Raw genomic sequence first — 22,129 nt, 5'->3', positions numbered from 1 at the left:
TTTTACCTTTGGTCATTAAGGAGTAAGCTGTCGTCTGTGTTTGGAATGGGGAAAGACTGTTAAAAGCAAAACAAATAGGGACATGGAAGAGAGAAGCAGCAACTACCTTGCAGGAAAAGGGTGAAGGGAAGGCACAGATAAGCTACAAGGAGTGGTTAGAGTTAAGGCAGGAAGATGATGGCATGTACGTATGGGTGGGGGGGTGGAATATATAAAAAGCTGATCACACAGAACTAGTAATATGTTCTGGGTGCTACAGATAATGTAGAAGATAACAGGGACTTCCGGGATTTATTTTATTGATACTGTGTTTTTGAATACAAAGTAGCTGAGAAGCCTGCTGGCAAGGTATGTCTTGACCATTGTGTACCAGCAGTTGGTCCACAGAAGATCCTACTGGAAATGAGGGGGAATCTTGCAGCAGAACATACTTTTTTTTCTCATTCAAACTTTTAATGCATTGAAACTGCTTCATCACTTTCCTTACACTTATTTCAAATTCTTCTGTTACTTTGTATTCAGTATGTCAAATCTCTAGTCCATGGTACTGAATATAACAATAGTCAGTTATTTTTAAAAAGCAAACTGATAGATTCAGCTGAAGAGGCTTGACTTAGAACCTTATTTGGAGGGAACAATACATCCAGAAATACTTTTTAAAGATTTTTGAGTTCTAGATTTTTGTACGATCAGGTGGTGATAACACCCCGTATGTTTCCTAAAATATAATTTTAGGAACAGTTGAGAGGTTTTTATTTTGTACCTGGAAGTCTAAGACATCCAATACAACATACTTGCTCCGTGCTATGCACTCGTATAGCAGAGACCAGTTGCATTGAATTATAGCATAGTCTACTTTAGGCTGTCCATATCAGGTGCATAAAGATTCATGAGGGAATTTCTTTACATGAGGAGCTTTTTGTCTTTTAAGAATAAAAGATCATCTGCTGTTGAAACATGACTAAATAGTTCATGTGGAGGAACATAGTTTAGTTGTTAGAGAGCAAAAGAGCTGATGAATTCCTACAGGAATGAGTCATCATAGCAAGATGTCCTTGAGAAAGAGCTGGGTTATGCAGGAATTATGCACAATAGATGAGGTTTACAAAAGTTAAAGTGCATTGCTTTTATTAGATTGGTATATAAATGCTAATTAATATTTTTACATACCTGAGTGACAGCTGTAAAGTGTGGGGAGCACTTTGGCTTCATGACCTTTTGTTTCCTCTTAAAAAGCTTAATTCTAGTGAGAAGGTTTATTGTGTGTTTTGAGTGTTTTTTTCTTTTTTCATTTGTATAGCAGTATGACTGCTGAACTGAACTATTTTGTCCTGAACTGAAATGGGAAGAATGTCCCATCAGTATTCAACTAATTTTTTGTTTTCTTACTCTAGATTCTGAAGAAGCTCCATCTGTAAATCCTTCCAGTGTAGAGGGGAATGTTGATTCAGAAGCAGAAAAGGACTCTGTAGCCAATGAGAGCAAACAAATGGTCCCTAGTAAGGCACCACTTCCATCTGCTCTTGATGAGTATGAGTTTAAAGATGATGATGAAGATGAAATGAAAAAAATGATCGATGACAGACATATTCTTAGAAAAGACCTAAGGAAAGAGGATGAGACTGAAGTTGAAAAGAACAGCTTATTTGTGAAACAAGAAAAAGTTGTCTTTTCAAAATCATTTAAAAGCAAAAAGCAGAAACCATCTAGAGTTCTGTATTCAAGTTCTGAAAGTTCAGATGAAGAAATACTTCAGGACAAGAAGATAGTCTCTCCTTGCTCTATTTCAGAGACACCAAATTCTGATGTAAGAGTGAAGAAAGAATATATAGTTACAAATGAACACAAGCAAAAAGGCAAAGTTAAAAGGAAAGTAAAAAATCAGAGCAAAAATAAAGAGAATCAAGAACTAAAGCAAGAAAAAGAAAATGCTAGAGTAACAAATATAGCTACTTCTGGATTAGATTCTTTAGATAAAACTAGAGAGGAAGAAACCTTTAAGAAGTCTTTCACCCCAAAAGAAGATGCTCCTTTACATCTATTTCATATCACTGCTGGCAAATCTCCGAAGCATCCCTGTGGATTAAGTGAAAAGCAGTCAACACCATTAAAGCAAGAAAACACCAAAACTTGCTTATCACCAGGAGGTTCTGAAATAACTTTACAATCCGAATTAGTTCGGTATGATCACAACACTGATTCTGAATATCTAGTAGAAAGTTCTAGTGGCAAATCTTGCAAGCACAAAGAAAAAAGCAAGCATAATCAGAAAGATTTTAACTTAGAATTTGGTGAAAAATCTAGTCCTAAAATTAAAGAGGAAGATAATAGCTCAACATTTGAGAATTCAGAGTATACTCTGAGAAAGATTGACAAGGAAGGTAAAACACTTAAAAAGCATAAATTAAGGCACAAAGAAAGAGAAAAGGACAAGCACAAAAAGGAACAGGATGGGGAAAAGGAAAAACATAAACATAAAGATAATGTTAAAGAGGTTCAAAGAAGTATTGAGTTTGACAGAGAATTTTGGAAAGAGAACTTTTTCAAAAGTGATGAAAATGAAGATATGTTGTTAAATATAGAACATGAATCTCTTTCTTCAGATAGAAAATCAAGGCTAGAAAAAGCTGTGGCAAAAGAAGATAAGTTAGTTAAGGAGAGACAGTTCCAGAAAGAGAGAAATGCTAAAGAGGAGAGAGAGAAAGAGAAGAACAAAAAGGAAAATGAGAAGTTTCTCAAGGATGAAAAACTAAAAGATACAAAAGAAGAAAAAGAAACTATGCTTGCAGATAAAGAAACGGAATTGTTCTGCTTTGGTGTTAAAGATGAGGCAGCCAGCATGCATTTAATAGAAAAAGAAACAGATACTGAAAAGCAGGAAAAGAATTTAAAGGAAAACAAAGAAAAGACTGAAAAGCGAACCTCAGCCAAAGAAAAAGATGTTGAAAAGATAGAAAGAAAAAATGGAGAAAAAGAGAAAAAGGTAAAACATGAATACAAGACAGAGAAAGAAAAAGCAGAAGTAAATGAAAATATAGAGAAAGTAAAAGAAAAGCCAAATTTCCAGCAAGCAGAAAGATGCCATAAGGAAAATGACAAAATAAAAAGCACGAGTACTCTTAAAAAACTTGATGACAAAGAAAGAAATAAAGAAAAAACTGATAAGAAGCATGATAAAGAAAAGGCTGATAAAGACAGACATTGGGCTGAAAGCAAAGAAAAACACTGTACTGAAAGAAAAGTCAAACAGTCTGAAAAAGAATCTGAATATACTAAATCAGAAAAAAATAGAACCAAAGACAAAGAAAAGGAACTTGAAAAAAAAGACAAATCCAAAGACAAGGAGATGTCAACAGTAGCAAACTCAAAACACATGCAAGAGGAAAGGAGATGCAGTATTATGGAAAGTACTAAAACAGTGCATGACAAACTGTCATCTTTGAAGGAAAAACCAAAAGATGATTTGTTGAAAACTCCAGATGGTAGAGAGAAGGATAAAAAAGATAAAGATATAGACCGATACAAAGAGAGAGACAAGCATAAAGATAAACTGCATCAAAGTAGTTTACTTAAACTAAAACTCGAACAGGAGAAACTTAAGCCTAAACTAGCTCCTGCAGCAAAGGATGCTCGACCTAAAGAAAAAAGATTAGTCAATGATGATTTAATGCAAACGAGTTTCGAAAGAATGCTTAGCCTTAAAGATCTGGAAATAGAGCAGTGGCATAGAAAACATAAAGAAAAAATAAAACAGAAAGAGAAGGAACGTTTAAGAAACCGCACTTGTTTAGAACTTAACAAGATGAAAGAAAAACCAAAACACTCATTAGCTGAAGTAAAAAGCAAAGAACTGATTCGTTCAAAAAGCTCAGAGTTGCCAGATGTTTGCATGAAGGAAAAACAGCAGAAAGACGCTACAAGTAGTAGATCGCAATCAGTAGATACAAGAAGTGTCAATGTTATAAAGCCTTCCTTGGTTTTAGATAATTTAAACAGATCCCCCAAATCAGAAAGTGAAAAGACAGGTCTGAGCTCCAGATCAGTGTCCATGGTTTCAGTTGCAAGCTCTGAGGATTCTTGCCATACCACAGTAACTACTCCAAGGCCTGTAATCGAATACGACTCAGACTTTATGCTAGAAGGTTCTGATTCCCAAATGTCTTTTTCACAATCACCATTTTTGGCAAGTGCCAAATCACCAGCCCTTCTTGAAAAAGAGACCGATGGTCTTGCCGACTTGCCAGATCGCATTAAGCCACCTTTTGCAAACAGGCTTCCACCAGCATACATTAGATCAGCATCTGTTGAAGATGTTAAACTGGTTTTAAATGAGTGTAGACCTGTTGTAGAGGTTCGAAGATGCAGCATGCCTGCTGCTGTTTCTGAACACAGCAAACAGCCTCAGATATCAGAAGAAAATAATCAGAATGCTCTGCCATCAGTTCAGACTTACGCTAGCACTTCTCCTAAACCAGAACTACCATGTAGCATGCTTGAAAGAGATTTTCAAAGTAGTATGTCTGGTTTGCAGTCAAACTTTACATCATCTCTGAATGGAGCTGCTAGCAACAAGCAGGCAACAACAAGTACAAGTACCATTAAAAATATCGCTCAGATGAGCCCTTCAGAAGACTATAATATGCATTTAGAGCCGTGTAGTCAAAGTGGTGTGACTCAGCAAACCAAACCGTGGGATGTGCCTTTTGACAGACTTAATTCATTAAACAATGAGTTTAACAGCTCAGGTTATGGTGTATCAGAGCAAGATACGAACAGTGTTATAGCAATGCATAATTCTGAAAACAGGACGTTAAAAGAGCAACAAGTATCTGAATGTTTGCCTCAGCATGCTGAAATCAAGGGAAATTCCAGTTCTCAAGAATCTGCATCGGTTTTGCCTTCACAGTCGCCTTGTTCTTTACCTATCCAGCCACTCCCAGATGTGTCTAAACATGTTTCTTTACCAGGCATTAGCAGTCAAGACTCATCATTTGTACAACAACAAAATCTTGTTCAAACTACAACTTCTGCTTTGGACACAGATGCTACTAGCACCAGAGAGATGGAAAATGCTTTCTTCCCTTCAAACATTAAGAAGGCTGATGCACCCATTGCTGTATATTCTGAGAGCTCTGTGAAGGATATTTCACAGAGCTATGAAAGGGTGAATGATTTACCTACAATACCGTTAGAAAAAGATATTCCTGAAAGTGATAGCAGTTCACAATTAAATGTAAATTTGTACACATTCAATAAACTTGTTTGTAAGAATGCTCAGAGTGAAGCGGATAGTAACACAGCAGATGCTTCAGACATTAGCAATGAAAAAGGCCAACGAGAAAAGCTGGCTTCAGTGCATGTTGATAGTAAAGCTGATGCTGATCCCTGTGAACTAAGTTCAGGAATGTCAAAGGGAATTACGAACGAATCGGCTAATAAAAAACCCTGCACTGCAGACAGAGAAAATGTGTTGACAGATGATCCACCACAGTACTCCTCTTTATCTAATTTGGAAAATAGTTCACAACAGATTACACAGGAAGAGGTGCATAAATACAGCCAAATAGTTAAACTAGAAGAAGAAATTGCTGAGGATCAGAAGGTGGAACAGCAAGAAGTACCTCAAAGAATCACAAGGAACAGAGCAAATATGCTTGCTAACCAGGGTAAGCAGAATCCTGTTGGCTGCATGCAGACATCAGAAAAAGAGTCTGAATCGTCAGCATCTATGAAAGCAAGGATTAGATTAACTGAAGAGGATGATGCTCAGGTACATCATCCACGTAAAAGAAAGGTGTCGCGTGTGCCTCAGCCTGTGCAGGTGAACCCTTCTTTACTGCAAGCTAAGGAGAAAACCCAGCAGTCACTGGCAGCTATTGTTGATTCTTTGAAACTTGAAGAGATTCAGCCATACAGTTCTGAGAGAGCAAACCCATATTTTGAGTACTTACACATAAGAAAAAAAATAGAAGAGAAGCGTAAATTACTGTGCAGTGTTATTCCTCAGGCACCTCAATATTATGATGAATATGTGACCTTCAATGGCTCATACCTACTGGATGGCAATCCCTTGAGCAAGATATGCATCCCAACTGTAAGTGTCATGGTCTTTAAACATACAGTACAATGAAAGGCATGTTTTGGCTTATTTTTGTAACTTTCACGTTCTTCCTAACTTGCTTTGAATACTTGTGCTGAAAATAGTAAGTTGACATATGTCAAATTAATATTGACCAGTAATGTCATATTTAAAAGCCCCATTCAGTGGAAATATAAACAGTGGTTTCACAGTCATTACAAGACAAACCATCACGTATGACACCTGTAAAAGGCACACAGACAAAGATTATATTTCAAAGTATTTACTACTGTAAAGCCTACCTTTTCAAAAGTGAAGTCAGTTGTTGAGAGCTTCTCCAAATTTCTGCTGGCAATAATTTGGTTAAAACTAATTATTCAAAGCTGTTTCATTTGGAGGGAGGGTGGATGTGCAGTGCTTCAAAATATTAAGTCCATCACCAAATGTTTCAAGTAGGAGGGTGCCTGCTAGCTATCTCAGTTTCTCCTTAATACTCTCAAGAGCAGCATGTAATCTTCTGTGTCCTGGCTTTTGTAATCCATCAATTTAAAGTGTTCTGGATTTTATTTAATAATGTGAAGTTCTTTTCCTTTTCACTGAAGAACATCCATAGTTCAGGGACACTTGTTTAGTTCTAAGCTCTCTGTAGTTCTGACATGGGCATATTCCTGATGACAGCTGTGAAGGAGGTCTATGCAATGCAGAACATCATTGGCACAAGTGCAGTTAATATTACTATTTGCTGTGGAGGTGCCCCTCCAGGTGTCTCACAATAACATGGTTGCCGCTGGTCTCTCTTTTGATGTCAGCATAATCATGGTAGCACCTGAATTGTACTTCCTTTCTTTGCTCCTCAGCACATCTGATTTTGTGCTTATTGTCTTCTATGTGGGTGGAGGGGGGGAGACCTAAAATGTTCTGCATTCAGGGCTTTCTGCTAGCTGCCTTGAAGTACTGTTACTCCTGGGAGTAGAAGGAGGTTTTATAGTTTTCTACCTGTTATCTGATCCACGTAAATTGCTCTAGTTCTGAGGTAAAACATATTACCTTAAACGTGTTTGAATGGTTTAAGTTAACACACGTAATAGCTGGAATAGGCTGAGACCATGTATTTGATTTCCTAAAGCAGTTGTTTGGCTGACAAAGAGTAGCTTGATAATGTCAGAATTCAGTAGTATTTGATTGTACGCCCATTACTTAAGATGTGTCAAGTTAAGGAAGAGTCTGAGTTTAGGAGGAATGGGGAGAATATCTTAATCCTTGAATGGCAAAAATGCCTACTAAACTGACTTGTTTGTGTGTATGAAGTCTCATATGCACAAGCCAAGCATCCAGTCTTCAGCCTCTGTATTTCTGAATGGACTAGTTATTATGTCAACTCATTTAAGATAACTTGCCCCTACTTGAGAAGCTGCCTTAGCTCTTTCCTGTAGAGTCTGAAGATTCTTTTGATTAAGCGATGAACACAAATTTAATATATAAAAGTAAATTGTAAAAGTTGTATTTAGTTCATTCCAGAGGTAGTCATAATCCCCATATAAGCTGTTTCCTCTCATTTTTCCACTATGCCCCCTATGTCTGCCCAAGAGAATTAATATGTGTATCCTCTAATGTTAAGCGAGTTCTCTCTTGTTTGATGGTGACCACAGTTCTTTGAAATTAGTTAATTATAGTCTGAGGAAAGATGTAGGTAAGATGACCCTTTTATTTGGTCTGTAAGTGAACTAGGATGTATAGTAAGCTTTGCTACAATGTACCAGGCTGTCAGCCTTCCCCAGTCTAGAAAACTTTCTCAGTAGCTGTTGCAGCTTCTATAATATATCTATATCACCAGAAGTAGAGAGATTTTTTGTTTTTTATAGCAGCTGCTAGTCAAGTACATACTGTTTCCAAGCTACAACTTACTGATTTGGCATCACACTTCAGTGCTTAATTTGGGATAAGCGGAAAGTGGAGAAGCACAGCATATATTTTTCCCTAGCCCATCTTCTACCTGAGCAATAGAATTCATTTCCCTGTTGCAAATGGCAATGTATGTAGGCACTATAAGAAAGGGAGGGTTATTGACTTGGTATTAATGCATTGCCTCATACTTCCTTCCTGACTCTCTTGCTGTGATAATAGGGACTCTGCAGTTCATAAGAATAAATACAGGTAGTTGAGCAGTGCAAATTCTTGGGTAACTTATGTTCAGTAAATATCAGAGATGAATGCTTACTCCCCATTCTCACGGCTTTTAATTACTTGTTGGGAAAAAAAAAAACCACCTCTAAAAAATGTGAATATGTGCTTGAGGGATTAGTTATTGATTTTTATCTCATGTAGATTTCTGAGTTGCTTCCCTACACGTATGTGTTCTGGTGATACTGATGTTTTAAACTGTTACTTGTTTTGTATGTGCTTTCATGGTACTGTTAATCTTCTACAGTTGTAGAAAGAAGAGGTGAAGCTTTTTACTCCATGTTGGTAGGAGCAAAAGGGAAGGAAAAAAATGCTGAGAAGCTAAAACAAATGATTAGGAAATTGGTGTTTATTTCCATTAGGAGTAAAAGTGTAAGAAAGTGTAATGAGTTGTAATCTAAAGAGGGAGATATTTTAAGCATTTTAGTTTTGTTTGTCTGAAAAAATAATCTACAGTACAGCTAAATGCTTTGTTTAATTATTGTCATTTGTGTAAATAGAAATTTTGATAAAATTTCTCATGTTTCTTTCCAGAAAAAAAGATAACATTTAATTCAGATGTAACTTCTTCGCAGAGCTTGCTTGTGTATACAATCTAATAATTTTAGTTTGTCACCATTGAAAGTCACATTCATAATAGTTCCCATTACAAAGACCATCAAAAGGAGTAGTGCTAAACCAGAGATCGTTTCATGCTCAGAAATGAAAGTTTGTTTATGTAGTGCACACATTGTCCAAGAATGTGAAAATAAGGCTTATGCCTAGTCTCTCTACAACTGTGGAATATTAATAACATGTACATGTTGTTATGCATATAATGTGTAATTTAATATGCAACTGTAAAATGACCTCTCTGTTGGGATTGGTTTTTTAAGTTTTTCCTTAGGTGGTTCTTTAATGATTCTCTGTTAACCTGATTTTTTGCCTCAATAACTTACATAGGCTACATGAAAGTAGATACTCTTTCTTAAATTATTCCTGTATTTTAGATATCACTCTGTGAAGGGCTACGTGAAGACAATATATTTAGCTCTGACACTCTGGGACTCAGAATAGTTTGTGTTCTCTGCATTGGAATTTTAATGATGCATTATAGTTTATCTGATGAACTTCAAACATCCTGTAGGTGGGAACCAGGAGATGGTGTGCTTAAGTTTGATTTCCACAGCCTTGTTTATATACTGTAATTTATGACCTGTATCACCTAAGGCTGTAAGGATAGTCACGTATGAATTGTGGCTTCCCTCTCACCAATGCAAATACAAAACATGAGATAGGAGACATCAGGTCAGTTCAAAACAGAAGGAAACAAATCTTGAATCTTCTAACAGAGTAAATTTAAATTGTACTTAGCTGTGTTGTCTTTTCAAATTGCTACATCAGTATGTTCTGTGGGGTTCAGTCATCTTTATCTGTACTGCCTCTTGAGAAGAGATAGCAAGATGATTCATTCCCAGCTTGCGATGGCTATCTAGCCATCTAGACATGTTTCTAGTAACAGGGATTCTGTCCAGTCTCTCTGGCATTGCTGTAGAAACTTCAGTGGCAAAAGCTTATTTTAGTGGTGCTACCAGAAACTTGCTTCCTAAAGGCATGAAATATTATAGCAATGGAGCAGGTCAGTTGATTTGGGTGGCATGGGCAAGGGGAGATAAATAGGGATGTGTGAAAATAATTGCAGAAATTCTGTGTATGTGTGAATCCGAGTTAGTTTAAGTGTTGCTCTTTTTTGTAATGGGCACAAATGAGGATTGAAGGTTTATAGAGTGAAAAGTTGGTGTTCTTGTTGTAGTTGTTACGAAGGATGCAAGGCATGGAATAAACTTTATTAATTGATTTTTGTGCGTTGGAGGTGGTGAGGGTATGTCTTGAACCTTAGCTATTACCGAACAAACCTGTTCCGATGGCTGCCTTCTAGTGAAGCAGAGCAAAGAGGTGAAAGGCTGAGTTCTGTCTAGCTTTTCTGGGTAGTTTCTCAGACTGGAATTAGAGAACGCTCAAGAAGGAAGGGCTTCTTAGTTTCCCTCTTTTCTGTACGGAGTCTGAGCCCTTAAGAAACTAGTTTGATAATGTATTTTGTTTATAGAAGAAACTGAGGTCACCTTTTCCTTGTGGCATTCGGTTTCATGCTCTGTTCTTGCAAGTCCAACATGACATGTTTGTATTTTCCCTATATGCTTTTTATGGCCTTTTTACTAACCATCACTTTGACTAGAAGATCCAAGAGGCTCCTCTGGCTGTTCTTGCCTTGAAAGCTTTAACTTCAGTTTCCTTTGAGACCAGAAAGTTTTATTTCCTTTGTCCAAATCCAGTGCTGGTTCACAAGTTGGGATTTGCACCAGGTGGTGTGAGATGGCTCTAATCCTGTTTGCAGACTTTAAGGATGTGAGGCTCTTTCCTCCCGTGTTTCTAAGAAGAGAGGAAAAAAATCCATAATTTCAGAAATTAACGTAAACAATTTCAGTCCTGTACTTAGCTTTATGTTTCGGAAGAGAGTATAGGGCTGACTGGACCGAAATGTTTATAAATTTACCGAGAGACAGTAGTGACCTCTGGGATCATAAAAACCTGTAGCTGCCGCACAGGCAGCCTTGGGTGCTGCTAGCGCTTCGTGCTCACGCAGCATGGCTCTGGGGGCGTCCGGGGGTCCTGCCTTGGTTGGAAGGCCACAGTTATTGCCTTTGAGAGGCCCTCGTCCTCGGGTGGGGGGGATGTCGGGCTGTATGTGGCTGTGGCAGTGGCTGTGTGTCGCCCCCGGCCTGGCTGCACCCCCGGCCCGCAGCCCTACCCGCTGCCGGCGGGGGCGCGCCCGCCGTCCGCCCGCCCGTTCGCAGCACTAGGGCGCCCCCTGCCGCTTGGGAGGCCTCTGTCCCGCCGGGCTCAGCGGCGGTGGTGCGGGCGGCGCGGCGCGGCGGCTGCCGGCGGGGGTGGAACGGCCGTGCGTGTTGTAGACGTTGGTTAGAAAATGCCTGCGTGGCCGATCGGCAAAAGCGGTAACCTGATAAAAGAGTACGGGGGTCTGAAAAAGACTGTGAAGAAAAGCTGCCGTGTAACAGCAGCTTCGCAGAGGCAGAGTTCTCTTCTACGTGCAAATAGAAGTCCACACAAGTTCGCTGCTGAGATAATGAAGTCCTTGCCGGTTATTTCCTATGGCGTTGATTCTTATTTCTGTTGCAAAATTAAACGGTCTATAAATTTAAAGGAATAACTTTTTATAAAAACATTTGAAATTGTTCAGGTGATGTGGATGCTTACCGGCTCTGAAATTTATTTCTGGATAACTTAGCTGCATAAGCTCAAAGAATATTTACAGACAGATGTTTACCTGGCCTCTTATGCTGTGCGCTTCTCTATTAACAAAAGCATTGAGATTTTTGAGAGATCTTTTTGGGTTTAGTAAAATTAATTAAATAAAACCTTGGTGTTACTACAAGCATCTTGTCTTATTTTATGGAAAGACGTTGACAGCACTGTTGTACTGTGCCCTGAATGCAGTTTCCAGGCAAAACGAGACTGCAGTATATCTCAGCCTGAACTTAAAGACGCTGAAATCCATTATCATTGAGACAGATTATTCCAGTAGGTGTTTGTGGTTTGGGTTTTGTGTTGCGTGTGTTTGTTTTTAATACTGATGACTTATACAAAATGACATATGCCATAAATGTTTGGGAGCCAAACCGTTTTCATTGAGAGAAGTGAAGTGTATCTTGCTTAGTAGTTTGAAACTTGAAGGAGTTGAATATAATTTTATACAAAATAATAACTTAAGGAATGAACCACAATTAGTTATTCAATAAATTCTTTAATTCCAAAGACACTGGGTAACTTCCAGTTAGGGAAAAAATTGTCCTGAAATAATTTTCCAAGATAACAATAATTGAATAACTTTTGGTAGATAAATCACTTCGTTACTGGAGTGTATAGGTGTGCAACTAATACTAGTAACACAATGTGTCCATATTTTCATAATGGATTTATTATTTCTTGACAATTGCAGGATCCATATTATTGAATAGAATTATTTATGTCTATGTGTTTGTGTTAGGTATAAGGTAGAGTATCATGCCTGTAGGTATGTATTTCAGCTGTTGTTTCTGAGTATCAGTGGTAGTAAGCAATATTTCATTTAGTTTTGATGAGTCTTTCCAAAGCAATATCAATGCTCTTACATCTAGCAGTTGTTAAAAACCGTGCTGAACTGTCAGACAGAACTTGCATAGAGAAAAGTAAACTTTGGGTGGAGCCTTAAAAATCCCAAGATGTTACTTCTCAAGAAACATCTGATTTCTGCAATGGCCATCGAGGGCTCCAGGTGTCTTTTCAGTGTTTGTAATACAGCTCAGTCAGGACAGTAATACTGGTTGTTTACTATAATTGACTAAAAATGCAAAATGTTTAGAGTACAGCCAATCAATAAGAGTGTTGTTAGCTCATCTATTTGGATTTTTTTTTTTTTTTTTTAGGCATAAGCTTTTAAAAAAACTTAATTGAATAACTGGCAGGAGGAATCACTTTTCCAAGCCACTGCCTGGGGCTCTAGTGTACTTTTTGTGCTTGTCTGTGTTCTGCATGATTGTAAGATTAGGAATGTGGTTGGTGCCATAGAAAATGCCAGTGACATTGTATAGGTATATCAAATGACTTATTTTTTTCACAATATTTTTCTTTTTCTTACTTTGCTCTTGTATTTGGCTAGGCAGTTTTTAACTTCTCAAAATGAACAGTTGTGCTTTAAAGAGTCTTTAAAATTGAAAGCAAGTTGTATTTTTACTATTTTCTAATGTATAGTCCTTTTAAAGAACAGCTATGGCATGCTGACAATGACTGGTTAAAAGCACTAAACAGTTTTGAAATGCTATTTCAGTCGGGTTTATTAACTTTACGGTAAAGAATCCTTAAAACCTTTTATTGCTAATGGATTGAAATCACATAATCAGTGGAATGTACAGAACTCTCGTATTTTCCCTAAAAAATACCGTGCTTATGTTGTTTTTTAAATAAAGGCTCAAATCATACAGGCAATGTTAAACATATGTTAAATACATATTCACTATACTATTTATAAAACTTTTTCCATAGATTACACCACCTCCCTCACTGTCAGACCCACTTAAGGAACTATTTAAACAACAGGAGGTTGTAAGGATGAAACTACGTTTACAGCACAGTATTGAAAGGGTAAGACTGAAGTAATTTATTTTTTTTATTTCCCAACTTTAAGCTTTAGGGTTTTTTCTTTTTCAATGGATAGACTATATTTTGCTCAATTTAACAATGCTTTAGAAGTAATCCGCCTTCTATCCAAATTTATGAATTGGAGAAACTTGTAAATACGAAAAATGGTTTGGACAACTGTTAGCAGACTACTTAAGTCAGTAAGACAGCAGCTTTTTCCTGTTAATTGCTCTAAGATGTGGCCTGCATTTTTCGCAGGGGCAGTGGGGAGTGGGAAGAAAGCTGCAGACTCTAGTTTTGAAAGCTAATAATGGTTGTAGACTTCAGAACCAAATTGACTGAGTTAAAAGAATTGAAGCAAGAGTAAATTCTGTATTGGTAGAAGACACATGTGGCTCTAAGACTAAAACGCTATTTGCAATATTCTGCTTGCAAAAACTGCCTGAAATTATGTTAGAACTATATCTGTAGGCTTCCCTGAGTTTGAACACAGAAATTGACAAAATATTCCTGGTTTAAGAGTATTCTTTATTTTTAGGTTGCCCAAACCTTTTTCCTTGGCAGCCTAGATTTAGATGTCTTGTCAGTATTGTGAGCCAGATTGCTTGTGGACACAGGCAGGACCCCTTTCTCATGCAGAATGTATCTTAAGTGTGTTTCCACAGTTATAGAAGCAGCTGGCTCATTAAAACCTAATGTGGTAGGTTTTTTTATTAAGTTGATTTCAATGTGGCTTAACAAACTAGCTGAGGGAGAAGCGTTACTTGAATTCAGTATTTCAGTGTAAAGCCTAGGTATAAAATAACAAGCACAAAGAATGTAAAAATGGTTCAAGTTCTGACTGAAAAGAAATTAGTTGTAACCAAGGAAAGATGCTGCTTTTTCTGTTTTCCAAACTTTTTATAATCCACCTTCTTTTGATAAAAATTAGAGCCATTATGTTGCAGAGCAGTAAACACACACAGACATTCTTTTATGTCTTATAAAATTCTGCATATTTTAGTTATTTTGCTCAAATAGACTGTTCTTCAAATCAAATCCACTTTATACAACTTTAAGTCAAGTTTGGCCAAGTAAGCTATATTTTCTTTCCTCAGTTCAGGAAAGAATCTTTGTCCAGCTGTGGATTTGTGGAGTTTCTGCATGTTGTTTAAAAAAAAAAAAAATTAAAAAATTAAAAATTATTTAAATTGTCCTCCAAATTATATTTCTGCTTCAGTTTGCTTGGCCATTGTGCCTGGCATGACAAGCATGTGGCAAAAATCTTAATACAGTTGAGACTCCGAACCTATATCCCAACCCTGTGCTCTTCGTACCTTTCATCTTTCACCTTCATTAACCAGAACTTGCCTCAGTAGCACTAAGTGGAAGATCTGGGCATGACATTCAGCCAGCAGTGGTGGTGGGGGAGAAAGTGTTTTCAGTTCTGACATTCGGGGAACACTCTTTGCATCATTAAATTGAAATCTTGGATTCGATTAGATGAACAACCGCTCCTCGCTCCACCAGCCCGTTTCTCACAGTGTTCAAAAGTGTAAGCCCTACAAAGAAATGTTTAAGCAAATGGACATTTTTATGAATCAAACTGAAATGCTTAATTTACCAAATGTATATTTATATGTTATTCAATTAGGAAAAGCTTATTGTTTCTAATGAACAAGAAGTTCTACGTGTTCATTATCGAGCAGCAAGAACGCTAGCTAATCAAACACTACCATTCAGTGCCTGCACTGTTCTGCTGGATGCCGAGGTTTATAATGTGCCTCTGGATGCTCAGGTAAAGAGAAGTATTTCAGAATTTCAGACAAAAAGGTCTTTCTAGCTTGACTCAAAAGGGGTGTTTGGAGAGAATTCTGAAATTTCCCATACTGAAATTGTCATTCATTTGTCTGGTATTAAGATTTTGCACATTATAGATTGTTACTTTGATTAGGCCTCATTTGGGTGTACAATAACAAGAGGATATGGGTATATGTGCGCTGTTTTTCTGTTTTGTATCATGTCTGGTTTTCTTTCACCTCCAGAAATTATGGGAAGGATAAAATGAGAACATTGCTGGTTTTTATTAAAACAAATTTCAATCAGAACATATTTTGGAAGCTTACAAGTGTAGCTTCAACAACAACAAAAAATAAGATCATTTTTGTCACTTGTCCAGAGAATCAGAATGCAGTAGTGTGTGAAGTGATGAGATTGGTTCATGAAATTTGGAAATGTTTTGTGGAGATATTCACATAATACTTTTCTCCTCTCTATAAGGCAGGTCATTAGAACTGTTCCATAAAAAACAGATGACCAACAGTGAAATGTTGAACGCTACCAGATGAAATTATTTTTTTCAAAATCACCTCAAGCTCCATATTACTTACATGCGCCATGTTATTTACATGTTCAATGTTGGAATTTAGTTCCTGATTAAAACCTAAAATGAGCAATACACTTTATAATCTGCATACCTTTTATGGACTACCACTCAGGTTTGCTGCAGCCGTATCTCTAACAGAGTATCATTTCATGGTATTGGTATTTTGTGAACAGATCTGCTAACAAAAATGGAAACAGCATTCAGAACCTGTTTCAGTGACTGAGGAGCACATAATACAAGGAAGAAATTTGATGTTACGGATGTAATAAAAGTGTTGATCCATTGGATGTTGGGCATTTTAAAATGAAACACCTACATTTCCAACATATGTGGAATTCTACTTTAGTCCTGGAGCCCCTTATAGAATTATTACAGCTTCCAGTGTTTCCTCAGTCTGTTATTACATTTTTTTCACCATCTTTAAAGAACTAGAGCTATGCACAACGAGGTGATTCAGCAGGAGATAGCAGCTTTATGGAGACTGTATTGTTCTCCCATTTTAAGCTTTATACTGACAAATTTTTAAATCATCATTTTCTTAGTAAATCTAACTGATAGGGCAAAAATGAGATTTTTCTCTTCTGTTAACAGTCCAAATATCATCATTGTTAGTTCTGAAGTTCAGAACATCCTCTGCTTTTTTTTCTGCCCCAATGTAGAAGCCCTGAGCTTTTTAGAAATTTGAGACACATCTGAGTTATGCATATAACTGCATTTTTATAGTTAACATTTTACAATTTATTTTAAATAAGCTGATTCTGTATTTGAATTCTGTGAAACAAAAGGAGAATTTTGTTGGGGGAATTATTGGGGGATAAGTTGTTGTGGTCCCCCCCCCCAGGTATTGCAGGTTTTTGACCATCTATATAATGACAACAGTAGTAGTAAAATGCCTCTTCTTCCCCTTCACTACCTCAACAGCTTTGTGTTTGTCTGTGGTAATTTTTCTTAGAAAATTATAATACTGCACATAATGTTCAACAACATATTAAATGTATTTTTTATTATAATTGAAATCAATGTTTTAAACTACCAACTTGATGCTTTGACTTAAATTTGTTTCATGGGGAGAACGTAGATGCATAAGAAACCATTCTCTTGTAATGCATTCTGCCACTTCCCTGTTACCCTCTTGGGTACCCTCTTAATTTTGTTCTACAATGAAGAAATATTTCTGATGAAATTTTTCTTGTATTTGAGCAAATAGCTGGGAAAGATTTGTAAGCAAAGATTCAGTTTATTTTGCATGAAAATTACCACCTCAGAACTGTTTTTTATGTGATTTCTGAGTCTTTGGAGGCTTGGCTTTACGGCCACACATGTTGGGCAGAGCTTGAGAACCGTACTCTGCAGTCATATGGGCCAAACCAAAGATGGGGGAGGAAAAAGGCCCAATTTCTGGTGAACAGACTGTTAGCTGGTCACAGCTCAGCTAAATGCCTACAGTTCAGCGTCACAAATCAGTGTTGTTGAGGGCTCTTTGTAGAACCAACCTGTTCAGCTGTCTTTGATATCTGAAATCTCAGCTCTTTTCTAGAGATTTCAGATTTTGCAGGTTTTTTCCTGTTCTTGCCCATTGCTACAGTGTACAAATTCCTATAGTCTCCCCCCCCCCCCCCCCCAAAAAAAAAAAAGTAACAGCAGCTTGTTCTACTTAGTTGTGATTATTTAAATGTTAAATTGGCATAGTCTGGCTTTAGGACTGTCTGTAGAGTATCTAGTTTCTCACGGTGGGCAGATGTGACATTCCAGATTCTTATTAAATAGGGGTTTTTGGGTTTTTGTTGTTTTTTTAAATTATTTCATGGACCAGGACATCAAGACATGTCTGCTTACTTTTTTTAATCTCCTTTTGGGGATTTTGATGGTAAAAATAAGGGGTTTTTTATTATTGCTTTTGAATACTTGTGTAGCCAGTTAAGTCAGGCTGCTTAAGTTTTCCTTTTGTAATGGTTCTTTTTTTTGCTTTTCCCAAGGGAATATTCATTTAATTTGTTACTGAATTTTAAAGAGAACAAAGATACAGCAATTTTGTGGAAAGATCTGCCTTGTACTGATTAAGACTTTAAGGCATAAATCTTTAAGCCTCCTACTCTATATTTCAAAAATAGAGTATAGTAAATAGCTTGAGGGAATCTGAAAATACCCATTTTTAGTGAGCAGCTGGCTCACAGTGAAAGTGGTGCTCAACATATGTACATTGCTCATATATACGTTGATATTTTGACTCAGAGTTTATTTTTCCATCTGAAGCATTGTTTATGAAGGTCCCACAATGTAGGTTTTATGTTTTGAAGTATGTTTAAGACTGAATCATCAAATAACTTACAGCTTGAATGAAATTTTTTTTTGCAGGCTGATGACAGCAAAACATCAGTGAGGGATCGATTTAATGCAAGACAGTTTATGTCGTGGTTACAGGACGTTGATGATAAGTTTGACAAATTAAAGGTACACTTCACCTTTCCACTTAAGTAACCAAACCTCTAATGTCACTATGAAGAGGAGATGAATAAATAGTAGATTTGTATGCAATATCATAAGCTATTGTAGAGGTTTTAAGGGCAACATAAAGGAGGGTCTAACAGTATAAAAAACTAACCTTTGTTGCTATATAGCTTAATGGAATAATCTGCAAATTTCTAAATACATAGTGGGGAAATTATTTACTACCACCAGAGAGGCTCCTAGTTATTTTTTTCTATTTTCAAACTTGTTGCAATATTTTTTCAAATACTGAAATGACTTATTTCTCAATTTTAAAATAGACGTGCCTTTTGATGAGGCAGCAGCATGAAGCAGCGGCTTTAAATGCGGTACAGAGACTGGAGTGGCAGCTTAAACTACAAGAACTTGATCCTGCTACATACAAATCTATCAGCATTTATGAAATTCAGGAGTTTTACGTTCCTCTTGTTGATGTTAATGATGACTTTGAATTGACGCCAATATGACAACTAGCATCTTTTGGCTCACCCTTTCCCTTGGACAACTAGAAATTGAAGTGCAGTGATACACAAAGGTATTTTTCTTTTAAGACGGAGCACTTAATTCTGTGGAATACTACCTTTCTCAATAATTCAGGTGTTCCTTCAGAGAAGCGTGGCACGGGCTCTTGTTCAAATGCAGAAGATGGATGCTAATTTTAAAGTCAGTTTCCTAGTAAATGCTATTATCTGTATTTTAAAATTGCCTATAGCTTTAGAGCTTATTGCTGAAAAAGATGATGAAACATGGTGAGTTAACAGCGCTGGAAGCTGTTAATAACTAAACCAGCCACCAAAAAACAAATGATACTTAAAATCTGCTATAAAGCTTGGTATTATGAAACTTCGGTAACAGTTGAACTCCCACAGAAAAATGATGAAAAAGCCTGTGGAAGAAAATGTAAGACTTGGGGGAAAATAGTCTATTAATCTTATTATATTTTGTAAATTACTGTACAGTTTTCTTTTTGGAAAAAGATGTAATATTGTCTTCATTTTTAAATAATTTATTTTATACATATTGTGCAAATGTAAATAGTCTTGTAATTAATGTTCAAACCTGTATAAAATAGATATTTTAACTGTAAAACTGTTTTTGTCTAATGTTTTATTGGACCAAAGTTGTAGTTTTTATTAAGTGTAGTGTGTTCCTGGTTGGCAGTTCTTTTTTGTATGGCATGTGTTTGATTTAGCTGCTTGTTTCATCACCATAACTGTAAAAGAATTGAAACTGAACTGTATTGCATGCTTCACGGAACTCTTAACTCCTTTACTTCAATAACTGATACCTAAACAATTGTAATATTTACAAAATCATATTTCATTTTAGTCTGCTGTTGTAATGCCATACCTATGACTTACTATACTGAAAATATTTTTGTGTAAAACAAAAAAAAAAACCTTTTGCTCTTATATGGTGGTCTCGTAATAGAGCCTATTTTTTCCAACAAAATGCCTTTGAATGAAAATTCTTAAATTGTATATTGTCTATTTTAATATTAATCTATGGAAGGATATGTAAATAGTTGTAAATATAATGTTTAATAAATTTTATTGGTCATGTTATTTGTTGGAATTTCTTAATATTGTAACACTTGCTATATCAAATCTTAGCATTCCTGAAATGTGTAAGGAGGCTCGATGAAACTAAAAAAAAAAAAAAGAAAAAAAAAAAAAAAAGAAAAAAATTCCTGTGTTGCAAAATTTAACTTTTTTTATTCTTAGTACTGTTAATGAGCAGTTAATTATTTATTAGTAGGAGGTTACAGATATTCATGAAAAAGACTTGTTACCGTCTAGTCCATAAATTATTCAAGAACGCTTGGGATCTGATGTCTGTGAAATTACTTCTGAAAGAAATGGGGCTTTGGCAAGAGACCTGGTTACCCAGAAAAGAGATTTAAAGTACTTGGTTTGAACTGATTTTTAATTACTAGGTGAATGACTACAGAGTACTTCTTCCTTCTGCTTGTATGAACGCAGGTTCATTTCTTGAAGGTACCCTTCTTGCAATGGAGAGCAAATGGCATTGAACAAGAGACTGTATGCTTCCCATGTGCACATCACTGCTAGTTCCAATCAAGACTAAAGTAATAGTAACTCAAGCATAGTAAAACCAATTAATATGTTCTTCCTGCCCTGTAACTCTTTTTTCCGCTTTTAATTTGTTAGGTACCTGTGGAAGGAGAAGTTGTTCCTGCTTTTATATAGGAGTATCTTCCTAACATCACTCAGAATTGAACATTTACTGAGGAAATGCAAATGTGATATTTTTCTGAAAGTAAAATATTCTTCTGCAAGTAGCTGTAAAATTTTAAAATAATACAGAAATCTGTATTACCTGCTGAAAAAGACAAGGAAAAAATGGATAAAGCTGCAGGGTATTAACAACTAGTAAGTGGGTATGAGTTTACTTCCATCAGATACTTAGAGTAATAAAAAGTAACGTATATCTGGAAGTGGGAGAACCTAATACAGACTTTTTGAAGTATGGGAGGTGAATAATTAAGAGTATTTCATAAAAACAGAAAAGATAAACTGGGTTGGAGGGCAGTTGGCTGTGTTAGGCAAGAAGTGGGTGACAAAAATACTTGGGATGGAGGAGACAACTGGGCAGATTTACAGCTGGAGCTTGGTGCAGTCACACAGTGGTACCTTGGTGTGTGTGCAGAGAGAGCGAGGGGGTCGGAGTCTGCCGGAGCACCAGCTGTAACAAACCGGGGAGCAGGGCAGCATTGGGGTGCCACGGCAGTTCTGCGCCCCGCATGGCAGTACAACAGCCCCACGGGCCTCGCAGGGCTGGGAGGAGGGGGGGTTCAAGTGTGTATACTGTAAAACAAAGTTCATCCTCTGGAAGTATCAGCAGAAACATCTTTGTGATAATTTAAAAATATTTTGGCAGTATCCTATCTTATAAGGAGATGTGAAGGCAGATGTTTCGTAGGGTTAGCCTGCGTTTTCTTTACAAAGGAGAGATGATATCCTATTATCGGGGTCTGTGAAACAGACTTTCGGGTTTTTTTGAATTGCAACTTAGTAAAAATTTAGTTACTCAAAGAAAGGGGACTGTCCAAATGTTTCAGTCCCTTAGACAATGATCTCCTGCCTTCTCCGATTTGAATCCAGGGTTTGTTCCGGTCATGTATTTTCTTTGCAAGTTTACTCTGTGGGATGAGCTTGGCACGCAGGACGAGGAACCAGCCGCGCAGCAGTGTTTTTGAGATCCTGGGCGAGGCTGCCCGAAAGCCCAGGGTCCCTTCCTCCTCAAGGGCTGCCCCTGCCCTCCCCCGGGCTGCCTGCGGCCGCGGGGCTTTCCGCGCCACCTGCTCGGCGGGGCGCAGCCGCCCGCCGCCGGCTCTTTTCTCAGGACAGCTTCTGCTCATCTGTCGCAAGGCTCGAGTTCCTCTTCGGCGCTTCAGCAGGCTGCCTCCAGCGGCAAAGCCCGCTTGCTCCCACCGGCGGTCCCCCCCCCCCCCCGTGCCCTTCCTTCTTCCTCACGCCCTGCCCGCAGCCCTCCGGTGCGGGGGTGCTTCCGCAGGCGCCCTCTCCTCCCTTCCCCTCCCCGCAGCAGCCACCCGGCGAAACCCCTGCGCCCTGCTCCTCCCTTCCCAGCTCCCCTGGGCTGACTTTTCCCCCCGCAAGACCTCCGCGTTTTTCCCTGCTCGCACTCGGGTGGGGAGGGGGGCGTTCAGCCGTTCACCCCGGAAGAAGCGCGCTCCCGCCGCAGCCCCTCCACAGGCAGCCTCCTCCGCCCCCGTCCCGCTAGGCAGGGGCGAGCACGAAGCTCCCCGCCGCCGGCTCCTGCCTCGCCCCCGTCCCGCCCCGCCCCGCTCCGCGCAGCCG

At 37.9% G+C, this 22,129-nt stretch overlaps 1 protein-coding gene across 3 annotated transcripts in view; it reads left to right on the top strand.

Moving 5' to 3' along the window:
- Nucleotides 1-19,829, top strand: part of ANKRD12 (ankyrin repeat domain 12) — a 67,994-nt gene extending 48,165 nt beyond the window's left edge. For 2 of the 3 annotated variants that reach the window (XM_075494378.1, XM_075494381.1), the window contains 5 exons: nucleotides 1,395-6,094; nucleotides 13,340-13,438; nucleotides 15,069-15,212; nucleotides 18,156-18,251; nucleotides 18,569-19,828. In XM_075494378.1, the coding sequence (XP_075350493.1) occupies nucleotides 1,395-6,094; nucleotides 13,340-13,438; nucleotides 15,069-15,212; nucleotides 18,156-18,251; nucleotides 18,569-18,754 (5,225 nt within the window). In that variant the 3' untranslated portion in view covers nucleotides 18,755-19,828. Of the gene's footprint in view, nucleotides 1-1,394; nucleotides 6,095-13,339; nucleotides 13,439-15,068; nucleotides 15,213-18,155; nucleotides 18,252-18,568 lie in introns of all 3 variants that reach the window. The other variant, XM_075494380.1, reaches the window with a different exon arrangement.
- Nucleotides 19,830-22,129: the final 2,300 nt, after the last annotated feature.

The sequence above is a fragment of the Mycteria americana genome, chromosome 2, assembly GCF_035582795.1.
Source record: "Mycteria americana isolate JAX WOST 10 ecotype Jacksonville Zoo and Gardens chromosome 2, USCA_MyAme_1.0, whole genome shotgun sequence".
In the NCBI taxonomy this organism is placed as follows: domain Eukaryota; kingdom Metazoa; phylum Chordata; class Aves; order Ciconiiformes; family Ciconiidae; genus Mycteria; species Mycteria americana.
Note: the sequence above shows the minus strand (reverse complement) of the source record. Positions and strands in the feature narration are given on the sequence as shown.